Consider the following 14,405-nt stretch of genomic DNA (forward strand, 5'->3'; position numbering starts at 1 on the left):
AAATTGGGTCTGGAGGTTCAGGGGAGTCACTGGGAACACAGGGATGGGGGGATTAACTTCAGAAGGCTACTGGAGGTCACAACTTGAATATTTCACTAAAAAAGAACACAGTGAATCAAATGAACTTTGGTTAAGCTGTTGCCATAGCCTAAAAGATTAATAAACAGCTGAACTTCTACTGGAATGTTTCCAACTGTGTGTAAAGCAAGTTGTCAGAAGTGCCAGGTTGTAACAAATACAGTGAAATGGTACATACCCCAGAGTTCTGAAAATAACTCTTCTTGGATAGGAGAGTGCAGAGGGCCAGTTTTTGTTTAAAATAAATTTCCTTGGGAAGAACAAGTAAGAATAGCTTTTGAAACATTGTAACTTGAGGATGTAGTGTGTGAGAGGCAGCAGGATCCATAGGTACTGTGTTTTATTTTACTACTGTCATTTCAGTAAGCTCCCTCACAGCGGCTGGAGGTTACAGTATTTCAGCTACAGGCAGGAAGAGACAGGTTTATAATTTTATTTTACAAATTCAATTCCATTTGAGTTCTTTATTATTTAAAAAACATGTGCTTTTCCTGTAGGTATGGTATGCAATAATGCCTGGGGGCTGTAGCGAGACACTCTGGATTCAAATAAAGAGAAATAAGTGTTTTATCTTTTCCCTAAGAGATTCTGGTCCTGGGCACTTTCATTCCTAAAAGGAATTAGTATTTGTAAGGCAAAGGGATTTCTCCAACTGGAACCATGGTAACCATGGCTGCATTCCTTTCAAACATTTTCAGACTTACTTTATCCAGATACCAAATGCTTTCCCCCACCTTGGTGACTGTCTCAGCAACAAAACACAAGAGCAAAGTCTCTGCTTACAAGCAGTAGAGCTTCCCCCTTCAGCACTTGGACTTGGCAATTTACACAACCTGAGGAGCTTGAGTTCCACAAAAATTAGTAATTGTCTCTTCATGCTAAATTTTCACAACTATCTGATGTAATTGATTATATTTATCACATCAGAGACTTGGCAGAGATTTTGTTACTGTATTTAGTATGAGACCATACCAAAAACCTTTTGCTATGACAAATTCAAACCAGAACATAATCTTTTTTGACACTCCTTAGTATAGAAAACTTGGTATCGACTCCTATGGAAAGCCACTTTTTAACAGAATAAAAACTAAACTAAAATAAAGAGAAATTCAAAAGCTCCTCTTCTGAGAAAGTAATAGCCTGGTTCACATTTTAACATGAAAAATATTACTATGAACTCTTAACATTTCCTGCAAGTTCACCTCCTTATTCCAGCAAAGGAGATCAGTGGATGAACATGCTTTGTAAGCTGGTCCAGTCTATCAAAGGAGCTAGAAAACAGTTCTTTTCTCCAAGGAAAAGATTCCAATCAGAGCTTCACATTTTCTTCAAGGAATTTCAGGTGCCGAGCCTTTGCACTGTAACTCACGTACTTGTCTCCCATGTGCTCCCGCAACTGCAGCTGCTCAGAACACACACAGAACAAAACCCACAACATTTACTGGCACTGAAAAAAAGCAGATGCTACCAAAATATTAATAGAAAAATATCAAAGCACTCAGCTAAAAGAAGCATGTGAAGCTTGGGAATGTGGATGAGAGAGAAGAAAACTGAACACTGCTGTTGTCTAAAAGCAAGAGACTTTCAAATCCCACCCAAAAATTTAAAATACAAGATCTTCACAGCTTACAAATCAAATACTGCCTGGGTAAGTGTAACCAAGTTTTGAATCAAAGGACCTGGAGGTATTCCTTTCACCTCTACTGAGGATTGATGTTAAATTATTTCTTATTTTAGACATAAGGGGCATAAGGCAAGTAATGTGAAGGTAAACAAAAGAAGTTGCATTTGAACATAGTCTACATCTAGAATCAAACTTAAGCATGAAAATTACAACATACTTAGGTCCTTGCCTGCCCATGATTATAAAAAGACCTTCTGGAGTCATGGTTTACCCTAGCTCAATAGCATAAAGAGCCTGCTCATTTATCTAGGTTTATAAAAAATTAGACTATTTTATTATGGAAGACATTCACCTCTCTTTTTGCTTCATCATCTTCTTCCATGATTCTGTACACCTTCTCAAGAAGTTTCACTCCCAATCCTTGTACCACATCAGATCTCAGGATTTCAACCATTCTTCTAATCTTGTAAGGGACCAATGACATATCTATTAAAAATAAAATGCAATTAAAAAAATAGTGCAGTACTAATTACTTTCAGTACAGACTATTTTCATATTCTGCAGAAGAATATGAGACAACTCTTAAGTAGTACCACAGAATCCCAGAGCAACAGACCTGAAGGAATCTCTTCCATTTTTAATTCCTCTGATTCATCAGGTGATTTTCCATGCAAAATCAAAGTATCTCGATACTTTCTATGAAGTTTAAACTCTGGGGCTGGGGTTGAGGTTACACAGCACTCAGAATTCTCCTTGGAGTCCATTTGCAGTGTCCGTGTCATCAGCTGCACCAAGTCATTCATTTCATTCACACTGCTTTTCCTAGGAGAGAAGAAATAATTCAGTCACCATCATAATGCAACTTCCACCCTGCATCCGAAGGACTTTCAATGAGTTAACTGAGGTCCTAGTAAGTATTCCATGTTAAATTCTTTGTTGTGGTGCAGTTTTATCAATAACAACAACAGTACTAAAAGGCTCAGAGCCCAGCAAAAACCCCACAATCCTACTGGCTACTGCTGACTCTGGTAATGCAACAAATTGCATCTTTTGAAAGCTGCTTACACTGACAAAAATCAGAAATAAATTCAGCCTCATTTATAGTGGAAAGGATGCACATTGGCACCTTTTAACTTGTGCTTTTAATGCATCCTGACAACAGATGTCCTTTGTTCTTGCACAGTATTAAACAAAATCCTTACTTCTCCTTGGAATCACCATCAGACTTGTCTGTAGAGCTTGTGGAAGAGCTTAGTTCATCATCAGACAGGCAATGGGCTTCTCTCCTTCTCTAAGGGAAGAGGGAATAAATAACAAGAATTCTAATAGTTGAAAGTAATTCAGCAATATGGCATATATTACTGTTCCCACATGGAAGAAATACTTTAGACAAAGTTTACCTGAGAAATACTGAGATCTGATGAGGACTGAGGAACTATAACACAATTTTCCACTCGTGACTTTGCTTCAACTGCTGCACCATTTAATGACTGTCTCACTGGAACCACTGTAAGGATGACATTTTGACAATATTTACAACTAAGCTGTGTGTATTCTGAATTTGTTTCATGCACATGCAAGAAAAAAAATCTATCACCTAGCAGAAAACAGGCAGGGAGGAAGGTATTTTGCTAATAGAAAACATTGAAGTTTCTGTTTGAAAGTGAATAGTCTACATTTTATGTACATTTCAAAGACAAGCTGTCAACAAAGAACACAACTGAACATAGCTAAAAAGCTGAAAAATACAGACATGTTAACAGAACTTTTTATTTAACAGAGAACTAGCCCCTTAGTGCACTGTTCTGAAGATGGCAGTTAAGAACAGACAAGAAGTTATAATTTCTTCAGAAAAAAGTCATTAGTCACTTATACATATACTGTTGACATATAAACATAAAAATTACCAGAGGGAAGCATCTCCCGAGACTGTTTCAGCCTCCTCCGTTCTCTTGCTGACAAGGGCCGCTCCTTCAAAGGAAGTTAATTTGATCTTAATTTGCAATCACCATTATGGCTTTTGTTTTCTAATCACCTATTAGCAAAAAATCCTTTTGGACTGATATGGGAGACATGCTTAATTATTTATTATGGAACTGTCTTCAATGAGACCAATCTGGACTCTAGAAAAGGGGCTTCTGACCTCCAAGGCACAGCAAGGCTCATCCCACACTGAGCAGGGCTTCCATGAGGCAGGAAGCTACTGAACACTTCTTTACTCACTGTGCACACACACGGAACAAACTGCTCAGAAGGAATGAGACAAAAACCAGCAGACACAGTTTTCATCACTAACCTTTGGAATGGCTGCTTGGCTGGGTTGGGCACTCTCTGCAGGCTCAGGGTGCTCTGCACCCCTCTGGGCTGTCTTTGGGGTGACATCAGAAGGAACAGGTAGAGGCCGAGGAGAAACTGCTCTGAACTTGACAGAAAAGCAAGCAAGAATTTAAATATTTTTTATTAAAAGTTTAAGTACTCTGCAATCTAGAAGACATTCTTGCATGGTAAAGCTGGATGCCAGAGATTTTGAATCCTTTTGTAACCTCTTCATATTTCGCAGCTTGATCCTTCCCTCTCCCCATCTCGGCTTGCATCTGTTTCCCTTCTTTCCATCCCTACATCTTATCCCCCTCCTCCCAGACTATTTTTCAGCCAATGCCTTTGCAACAACTGTCCCCACCCCAAATAGCAAAACCCAAAGAGAAAACCAGGTTATCAATGACCAATGACCCTCTTCTGTAGCCTTATGCCTTTCCCCAAAGAAACCTCCCTGCTCAGTGTGGAGGAACTGACAGGAGCCCTATCCTGTCTGCATGCCAAGATTTTCTTCCTACAGTTTGCACTCAGAAGCTCAGGGCAACCATTACATATCTTTTCTAAAGCACTACTAAGCCACTACCCACTGTAAGTAGCCTTTTCCACAAAGGTACTGACTTATAGTCACAAACAGTGAGAAGTCCTGATGGAATTTCCTAGGAAACACTGCAACCCAGTAAAGGCACAGCTCATCTGGCACACCCACCTCATCCCTGGAAGGGTACTGGGGATTTTCAAAGATTTACTCAGGCTGCTTCTAAGTCACCTTCAGTGATCTGCATTTGTTACCACTGAAGTTATACAGACACACATGAAACAAGAACAGCATAAACACCCACCCTTTTTTAGAAAATAGGTCCCACGTTTAAAGAGGAAAAACACAGGAGTCTTAAAGGAGAGAGGAGAAGTATTTTTCAAGTATCTGCACCTTCTCTGAGCAGCCTTCAGCAAGCTCTCTCTTCTGCTGCTGCTGCTGTGGGAGAGAGGGTTCACTGACACAGCTGTGAGGCTGCTTGTGGAAGGTCATTTTTCCCTGAGCATCTCCTGAAGCTCCATGACTGACATCATCCTAATAAGTAAAAGCATTTTTTAAAAAATGCAGACCTGTCACTTCCAGGTTTACACAAACACACTTTAAAAAAAAATCAAAACAGGCCCCTTTACTATTTGGACTGCAACCACCTTAACATAGCACAGGTACAAGCACAATAAATTCTTATTTGAGAGATAAAATACCTGCTGTACCAGCATCTTTAGCTACTAAACCTTCAAAGAAGGTCACTTACTTGAATCACAACAGGAACAAAGGGTGCTAGCAGCTTTTCAGTAGAATCCAAGCTCTACAACAAACAATGATTTCTCATTAAAAAAATCTTATGGTAGACCAAACTTAGGTGAAAAGACAATCACCACCAATTAGCCCTCTGATCCAAATCAAGATTATTCAGGCCTATTTACAGCATAGAACAAAAGTTACAAACCATTCTTACACTCTATTCACAGCTGGGAATGCAAATTTTTTTCCCTGTAAAAACAGAATTCCAATCATCTAGAGAGATGCAGTCCCAAAACTACTTGACCATATTGCCTTTGCAAATCTGAACCCAAGGCTCCTAACTACTTAAGAATCTCAATAATTACATCAGCAACATCCTACTTGGACAGAAAAACATGTGCAGCAGCTCTCTAAATTTTAAGAGCTGGCCACTGGGTAAATCTACTTCAAATAAGCGTAAATGCATTACCAGGTCAGTTTGCTTTTGGTCTTTTGATACAGGCTGCAGGAGTTTCAAAGTGTCATCCTCATCTTCTACAGAATCAACAGAAGATGGCTTTGATTCAACACTTTCAGCTTTAAAAGCCTGTCTTGCTCTTTGCTGTTGTCCATCTTCCTTAATTGGTGGGTTATTAGATGTTATTTTAGAATGGCCTGGAACATGTACATGCTTTGCTTTATTATTCTCTGGAATGCTCTCACCACCACACTTGTCACTTCCATGCTTCATCCTTTCAGACAGGGGGACATCAATGTTCACTCCACTGACTGTAGCTATGGAGTCTCCCAAGCTGTTCAGATCCTTTTTGCTTGGGTTTCTTTCCAACTCAACATCTAGTTTCTCTGAGGGATAAAATTTGCTGGCTTTACATTTGCTGATGCAATCTTCTTCATCCTAGGATTAAAAGAAAAACAAAAAGTAATCTTTTGCATTTTACACACATATGAAAGGATTCTCTAAGCACTAAGGAAAATCAAGAACATACCAGAGCATATAAACTGAAAGGAAATTATGATCAATAACAGATTAGGAGCCTCAAAAAAGTCAAAATCCGCATTTTTAAAAAGATACAGATTTGCAAATGATCAGGTACTGGTTCATATACATGGAATACACCTGCTTTTCACCAGGACCATGAAAGCAAAGTTGTACTCACTTGGCTCTTCCCTAAGGGAGGAACAAGCACCAAGAGTTTTTAGGATGTGCTCCACCACATATATTCAGTATTTCAACATGGAAAGCTCAAACCCAGAACAGAAGACTTTTTACAGAAAACAGAAAATATGCACAAGATTAACCATTACAAAAGGTTTGTTGTAACCACTGGAAAGAATTTCAACAATAAAGAATTTTGGTTGTGACTATAATTAATTTTTAAATACATTTTTGTTTGGAAAAAACTATTACCACTTGTCATGAAATATTTGAAAAATTATTTGACCCCAAATACTCCAAGAGTAACTCACATAAAACCAGGTGTTGTTTAGTTAACATCTTACAGATCGTGCAATTAGCTGCACTGATCCACAGGTGTTTAATTACTTCCACTCTTATCTAGAAACATTTCCTAATATGAATTTTACACATTGCTGGGATTCAGACCTAATGTTCTCAGGATGCTCAAGACACTTGTTATAAAACTGAGTTTTTTATCTAGAAAAAGCAAGAGGGATTTGGGTTTTGGTTTGGTTTTTTTTTTTTTTTTTTTTAAGGTAAAACCCCCCCCCATATCTTACAACTCTGTATTTTCTGGCTTGCTCAGAGGAGTGGTTTTGGTGTGTAACATTCCTGCTGTGAGATTCATTCTTGGCTGAGATGACAGAACAAGGGTCTTTAGGTTTAGAATCCACTGTTTTCTTATGATTTCTAGCAGCTTTCCTGTAAAGAAAATGAAAGTTGCTCATTCAATCACCATCAACACGGTCTTAAAATATTTCTTTTGATTATACTAATTTAAAAAAACCCTGCTCCACTAAAGAGCTTTCATACAAAGAGTATCAGATACTGGGATTTTTCAATAGACTCTGCACAACAACCTCATTTACAATTCTAGAAAATGAGCTTAAAAACTCAGCTCAGACTCTGCCAGCAATATACACTTGTTCTGCAGGGCACTGAGGTCAGTTCTACCTGGAAGCAGTAAAATAACTGACTAAAGCTGGCAAAGAAAAATAATTATATCAGTGTATATCAAAAGGAACTTGGTTTTTCAACTCACAGATGATAAATAGCCTCAAGAACAATATGGAAAGGTGTGTGTTTTCTACCAATTCTATATTTTTAAGCCCTACACAGGGCATTTGCAGGAAAAAATTATTTTCCACTCTAATTCCCTCAAATTTCTCAAATAATTCAAAGAAACTGATGTTCATATGTTTTGTAGCTGCACATAACAAAACTTACTTTATCCTGCTACAAAACCCAGAAAAAGTTGTAAAAAAAAAGACAACAATAGCATGAATATTTTGCACAGAATCACCCAAATGAAAATGTCTTACGCCTTCGTGGCTTCCAAAAACAAAGCAATCTGTTGTTTGATGTAAGGCTGTCTCAGGATGCTTTTCACACTCGGTCTCTCCTCAGGTTTTTTACTGAGCATAGTTTGTATTATTTCTACCAGCTGTGGGCTGTAATCCTTTGGCATGGGTGGCAGCTGTGAAAGGAAAGGGAAGTCTGTTATTATTTAATATATTCATCAACCAGGGCTACTTCTAGAACATTTATGTGTAATCATTATGGTCAGATACATAAAAAAAAATATGTGTAAAAAATAGACTTATTGTTCAAATGCTGAAAGTTACCCAATTGCCTAATGTTAAACAAAATATTGAAATTCCAGGTGTGTGGTTAAAAACTGCTCCTAATTTTATTAATATGAAAAGTAAAAGTTCCGTAAATGTGTTTAAACATTTATATAAAATAAATCCACATTCACTTCATTGCATGCCAAAGCAAGAAGACACTTAAATAAGCTAATCTTACATAACAGGAAAATGCCATCACACAGTAATTTAATTTTTATGCAATGTTTACGCAAAACCAGAAGCAAATTGAGAAAATCATCTCAGAACTTTGAAAATTACTCAGTATATTAATTAAATGAAGAGGTAACAAGAAACTCTAGCCATACCTACAAGGGAATAACTTCCTTGATCTGGTATCACATCATCCACCACCATGAAACAAGTCTTACATATGATGGTGTATATTACATGCAAGTATTTTTAACTCCATGCAATATTTCTGATTAGAAAAGATCATCTCAATTTCTAGATAGGAAATCCAAGCACAAAGAAAATTCCAGGAGTTTTTACCTTCCCTTCAATAATGCGATAAGCCAAGGAGTTCATGTCCTTGGCATTGAAGGCATGTTTCAGGGTGGCCATCTCATAAACACAGCAGCCCAAGGCCCAGACATCAGACTGAAAAAAGGGGAAGAGAAAATGTTTGGAAACTTCTTATAAGTTGTACAAGTTTTATCTTTGGACTTAGTTACGTGCTTTCAAACAGGCTTTTAATGACACTCAGCTAATTAAACCCAAATCCCATAGCAAACTTCTGGCTTCAGTCTCACTCTTCTATTTTTAATTTTGAGCAAGTCAACTATTTCCTTAAAAATATCCCCAATTTTTTCCAAAAGGAAGGGTAGAAGTTAGCCATCTTTGGGGGAAATGTTGCTTGTTTCCTTTTTTAGTACAATATCTGTCCTAACTGTGAATGAAAAATCTTGATTTTTCATTGGAAGAAGTCTCCCTTCAGCTCTTGCTAATTACAGACACTCATATATATGGTGTGTTTACAGCAAGAGCTGAACATGTTGGCTTTGTTCCGTTATATTTTAAATTCACAGTAACACTGCTTATTCCTCTCATTAAAATTTCCTTTCCTTCCTTTGTTTTATTTTTTAATGCTGCTCTTATTTCTAATACAACTTTTGAGTGTAAAACTTCCTATCTGGTATATAACAAATTCAGAAAGTGCATCTCTCTAACACAGGCTGATATTTCTGTTCCCATTCTCTATCTCTCCAGCTGTGACAAGTACAGGCAGCCAGCTGAACACCTTGGCTGTGATAACTTAGCACATGCTCTGAATTCCTAAACACAGTTTGAGAAATAAAAGTTCCTACAAATCTCTCTCCTATTTTTTTGTTTGGCATTTGGGAAGATCAAAAAGACTTGGAAGCAATAAGAAACCAAAATCCACAGGTAAGACTGTAATAATCTCAGACAAATAAAAGAAAGTTCGTAAGAAAATAGAAGTGACATTGTCATACTGTACCTTGTAGTTGTAGGGTTTGTTAGAAAAGAGTTCAGGGCTCATGTAGTACGGGGTGCCTATGAGAGTACTGGCCATGTCATACTGGTTTTCCAACACCCTGGCTATTCCCAGGTCTCCCACTTTGATTATATTCGTTCGTGTCAGGAAAATATTCTGAGTTTTAAGATCTCTGTGCAGAATGTGCTTTTCATGTAAATACTAGGGGGGAAAAATCATATAAATAAGGTTAATCAACTTTTAACTGTAAAATCTCATTATAAAAGTCAAAGAAAGAAAACACGAAAGTGAAAGAAACAGAAATCCCTCTCAAGGTCAGGAGTGACCTGCTAAGACAGTATTGGTGAAATAACATTAAAAGTGACTGATACAGGCAGAGGCCCAAAACTTGGCACTGCTTTAACCAAATCTCCCTGTGTGGCCCTTATAAATCAACAGAAAAGGAGAAATAAAAATGTAAAGTTAAGACTGTAACTCACTTTCTGCTGCTTTAATTTCTTGACAATCTTAGTCCAAAATAATTTCAGAGGAAATTATAATGTGAGCTTTGTGTAAACAGGGAAGAAAACTAGTCATAACAAACAACAAGCAGTACCCATAATTAGTGTATTTTTGACCATGACAGCAAACATTAAGATATAATTTTCTGTTCAATTTCTTATTCTTTAATGTTAACATCTATATCTGGTCTTTACTGCTGTAACAATTGCCTTTAAATTTTGATAACCTCCAATTACAAATTTAAAAGAGTAGGATAATCTTAATAGAAATGATGCATTAGTAGCTAAATTTACCATTAAAAACAGCAATAATAACAAGACTGAACACAAAATGCTTCTGAAAGAATAGCTTTTTTTTTCCCAAAAAACCTCAATTTTGTAAATTTAATGTAAACTTTCAAACCAGAGAAGCATATCAGACAAGAGTTGCAAACACCCCAAAGGCAACTACTGTCTGCTGTGCTACAGAGCGTGGACATATACTATGTCAGCAATTTCTTACTTAAAATAGTTGATTTGACTGCAATGATCCATTGTTAATGTACTAATAACCATTGTAATTAGATGCTAATCCAGCCAAACAGGAATCCAAAGGCTGCAGTTTAGCTGGAATTTTTAAATACATAAAAAGTCAAATTAAGTTTATATCTGATGGTGACAAAATTACACTACATTGTACCTGCAGTGCCATGGCAATCTGCACAAACCACTCCACCACCCGATTCTCAGACAAGAGTTTTCCCTTCTGCTCCTTGAGCTTGTGGTAGAGGTCTCCTCCCTCACAGAAGCCCATCACAATGTAGAGGTGGCCATCGTCCCCCTGCCAGGACTCTCTGTAGGTGACAATGTTGGGGTGTCTCAGCTGGGACAGCAGCTGTGCCTCCTGCTCTGCTGCTCTCCTCTCACGGCCGGAAGCACTTCTAAGGTTTAACTTCTTGATGACATACTGTAAAAGACAAGGCAAGGTAAATGGAAAGAGATGAAAGTGACTCTGAAGAAGTCCTAGGGAATTCCCCAGACCTAAAGGAAATGCAGTATTTGAAATATCCACTGATTCATCTACATGGAGGCTGCAGTTTGGATGAAAGTTATGTAGAACTTCTTCTCTTCTACCTTTTCAACATAAAAATGGAATAGGTATGTTCCATTCATCCACCTGAATACAACTCTGCTCAGGAATTTTGTGGTGTTTTACTTTCTTCTGACTAATGTTCACACTTCTCTTTTTCTCCCCTTTTTTCTCCCCTTTCTCACTTTAAATGTGTGTCTGTCACTCATCTTTTAAGCCTGAAGTACCTGTTTGTACACTACAGTTACTCTCAAAAAGGCCACATCAATAATAAAATTAAATATATATAAAGTATGCAGTCATGTGCAAAGAAAGGATAAAAGTCATCTGAAAGAGACAAAAGGTCTTATGCTCATTCCTAAATTTCGTTATTCTTCATTAAGATGGGTCAAGAATTTCTTGAACCTACATATAAAAGTTGTTATCTACTTCCTTAATATGAACTACATTAAATGTAATTCTAAGGAATTTCAGGTTTCAGCAAAAACATTCATGAAACTGAAACGATAAAATCCAGAGAACACTTTCATCACCCACAACACCAATATTTAGATCTGACCTGGCCCTAACCCTGATGAAAATGTTGTAGGACACCACTTTAGAGCATCAGCTTTCCACAGAACAATCATGTCATGGTTACACTTGTACCTGCTCTTATTGGAGAGGTTGTAAATCAAAACTTTTAAAATATTTTTACTTGCTGAATTTTAGCATTCTCAGAGATGGTTCAATGTCTGCTCTCCAGGCTGCACCTATTAATTAGCCCAGCACATTTAATTAGTGCTGAAGAGATGCCCCTATATACCAAGGGACCCAATTACTCAGAAAACCCACAGCACCTCGTGACTTTGTGTTTCAGAAGCTTTCTGGATAGAACCCGAGATGCTGCAAAGCTTCCGGAAGGAATATCACAAAGCTAATTGTGTACAGCATCACCCGACTTCAAAATAAAATAGAAATACTGCAACTACTGTGGTCTGTGTGACAAGTCAACCACAACTCTATCTTTGGGCATGAAAATTGTTTAAGCTTATATCAGCATCTTTTAGAAAATATACACCAAAATGCAAAAAGAATATATATAAGCCTTACTTTAAACTAGGCATCAGTTATATTTAGTTTAATGAGCATGTTTTCCTGGCAACAAAAACAAACTAACTTCTCTGCTGAAGTCTACTGCAATGCTCTTCCACCTTATTTGATACCAAATTGTGTATGAATTCCATTTAGTTGTGTTTTAAACACTTTAAGCTACTTGACCTTCTCCACAAAAATCCAGCATTCAGTTAATAGCAAATACCATTAAATAAGACAAAATTTCTTTCACAGAAAATGAGGCACTGTGCCAAAGCCACAACAAAAAATCCTGATCATTGCTACAGAAGAAAGTTTGTAAAAGCTGGCAAAAGATAAAACACAGCAAAGCACTCCAAATATTTATCATGCAACTACAATTAGGAAGCAAGACTCTTGCTAGTGTTAATGACCAGCAGCACCACAATGAAATCCAAGGACCTGTATCCGAGTGAGAGTGACCTCCTTGCACTGTTTACTTTTAGGATCAGGTGAAGTTAGAAACTCTTTGAGGACACCAGACTGTGCACGTGCTGGTGGCCTGGAGGGAACAAGTCCTGCCATCACTGGGTCACAGGGATTTACCTCGGGATTCCACGCAGGGAACAAGTGCCCCCATCCGGGAAGGACACACCTCTGCTCCCTGCTGGGAACAATCCTCCTCCCATCATCTCCAGTAAAATCCCGGCCATAAACTCACACAGCAGGTTCCTGTGGCAAGGCTCTCTGAATGTTCTCCGTCCCCATTTCTTTGCCCTCTCACATTCCCCATCAAACAGCTCTGCTTTAGCCAGACTAGACAGATTATTCCAGTTTTCCAACAAAAATGCTTGTGCTACCAAAACCTTCCTGGGAAGAGCCTTCTCCACACCTTTAATAAAAGTTCTTTTAGACAAGGGAAGAGAACAGAAACAGCAGCTCGGGTGGCTGCAGCCACACCACAACACCTGGTGATTGTCAGAGCCCCACTCTGCCACCAGTTAATGGTCACAACCACACCCCAACACCAGGTGATAGTCCCAGTCCCACCCTGACACCTGGTGATAGTCACAGCCCCACCCTGACACCTGGTGATAGTCACAGCCCCACTCTGACACCAGATAATGGTCACAACCACACCCCGACACCTGGTGATAGTCCCAGCCCTACCACAACACCTGGTGATGGTCAGAGCCCCACTCTGACATCAGATAATGGTGACAACCACACCCCGACATCAGGGGATAGTCCCAGCCCCACCCTGACACCTGGTGACGGTCAGCCCCACTGACACCAGGCCGTAGTCACACCGGTACCCCGACACGATGCCACGTCCCTGGTCGTGCCCAGGGTAGGTCGGGACCACCAGCCAAAGCCAAGCCACAGCTGGCTGCGGAACCAGACGCCGCGGCACCCTCGCTCAGCCCAGCCCCAGGCATTGCCCTCAGGCCGAGCCGCGCCCGTGCCCCAGCCCCTCACTACCTGCTTGCGGTCCTGGCGGTGCCGCGCCAGGCTCACCTCCCCGTAGCTGCCCTTGCCCACGGCCCGCAGGAAGCAGTAGGCAGCCAGGGGCATCCTCCCGCCGCCGGGCCCGGGCAGCGCCCGCTGCCATAGAGATGCCCGGGGCGGCCGCGGCCATGCAGCGCCCGGCGCGCAGCTGTCCGGAGCGGGCGCGGCGCCGCGGCGGCCATTTTGGAAGCGGGCGCGGCGGCCATGTTGAGAGCGGGCAGCGAGGCTGAGGCTGCGGCCCCGCCCCGGGAGAGCGCTGTCCCCGCCCCGAGGCTAGCGAGGCGCGGCCGCAGCCCCGGTGTGCTGCTCGGGACATCCCTGCGCCGAGCCCGGGCTAAGGACGGCCACGGGGACGCGGCTGTGCCACAGCACCCCACCTGTCATAAGCCCTGGCAGGGCGCAGCAGTCCACAGGGCCATCCCGTCCCTTTGGATGGGGTGGAGAATTGGTTAAAAAGTCCTCAGGCTGGGTAAAAAGGAGCTCCCGTGGCTGAGCGCCTGCAGTCGTAACACTGGCTGCAGAAAAAACAGAAAATAAAATGTTATGTTATCACTGAGCATGTAACCCCCACTCTTCGAAGTCTGTCTTTCACTAAGGGTGGAATGAACCAGCTAAAAAGTTTAAGAGAGAATTGACCCTGTCGAGGCAACAAACACAGGAAAATGCCCCGCAGCTGCAGGCTGGGTGCACGTTCAGCGTGC

General features: G+C 40.2%; 1 protein-coding gene across 3 annotated transcripts; it reads right to left on the reverse strand.

The window, feature by feature from the left end:
• Positions 1 to 1,030: 1,030 nt before the first annotated feature.
• On the reverse strand, positions 1,031 to 13,858 carry NEK4 (NIMA related kinase 4). Of its 3 annotated transcripts, none has more exons than XM_009091025.4 (16): positions 13,678 to 13,857; positions 10,753 to 11,019; positions 9,577 to 9,774; positions 8,610 to 8,717; positions 7,794 to 7,948; positions 7,032 to 7,173; positions 5,764 to 6,189; positions 5,305 to 5,358; positions 4,947 to 5,087; positions 3,999 to 4,124; positions 3,610 to 3,673; positions 3,103 to 3,209; positions 2,905 to 2,993; positions 2,319 to 2,524; positions 2,055 to 2,188; positions 1,031 to 1,480 (listed from the first exon to the last, which is right to left on the reverse strand). In XM_009091025.4, exons 1-16 carry the CDS (start codon positions 13,768 to 13,770, stop codon positions 1,388 to 1,390), a joined length of 2,403 nt encoding a protein of 800 aa, XP_009089273.3. In that variant the 5' UTR covers positions 13,771 to 13,857; the 3' UTR covers positions 1,031 to 1,387. The 3 variants fall into 3 exon arrangements, with proteins under 3 accessions (XP_009089273.3, XP_018770548.3, XP_030083733.2); XM_030227873.2 differs by having other exon boundaries at positions 1,402 to 1,525; positions 13,678 to 13,858; XM_018915003.3 differs by lacking the exon at positions 5,305 to 5,358.
• Between the last annotated feature and the right edge of the window lie 547 nt (positions 13,859 to 14,405).

This window comes from Serinus canaria, chromosome 12, assembly GCF_022539315.1.
Source record: "Serinus canaria isolate serCan28SL12 chromosome 12, serCan2020, whole genome shotgun sequence".
NCBI classification, from domain to species: domain Eukaryota; kingdom Metazoa; phylum Chordata; class Aves; order Passeriformes; family Fringillidae; genus Serinus; species Serinus canaria.

Coding starts and splice junctions, on each gene's coding strand:
- NEK4 (XM_009091025.4), bottom strand. CDS start 13,770: ATGCCCCTGGCTGCCTACTGCTTCCTGCGGGCCGTGGGCAAGGGCAGC. Junction 5,088..5,304: donor TTGTTCCTGTTGTGATTCAA/GTAAGTGACCTT, acceptor TTTACTTATTAG/GATGATGTCAGTCATGGAGC. Junction 2,189..2,318: donor AATGGAAGAGATTCCTTCAG/GTCTGTTGCTCT, acceptor TATTTTTAATAG/ATATGTCATTGGTCCCTTAC.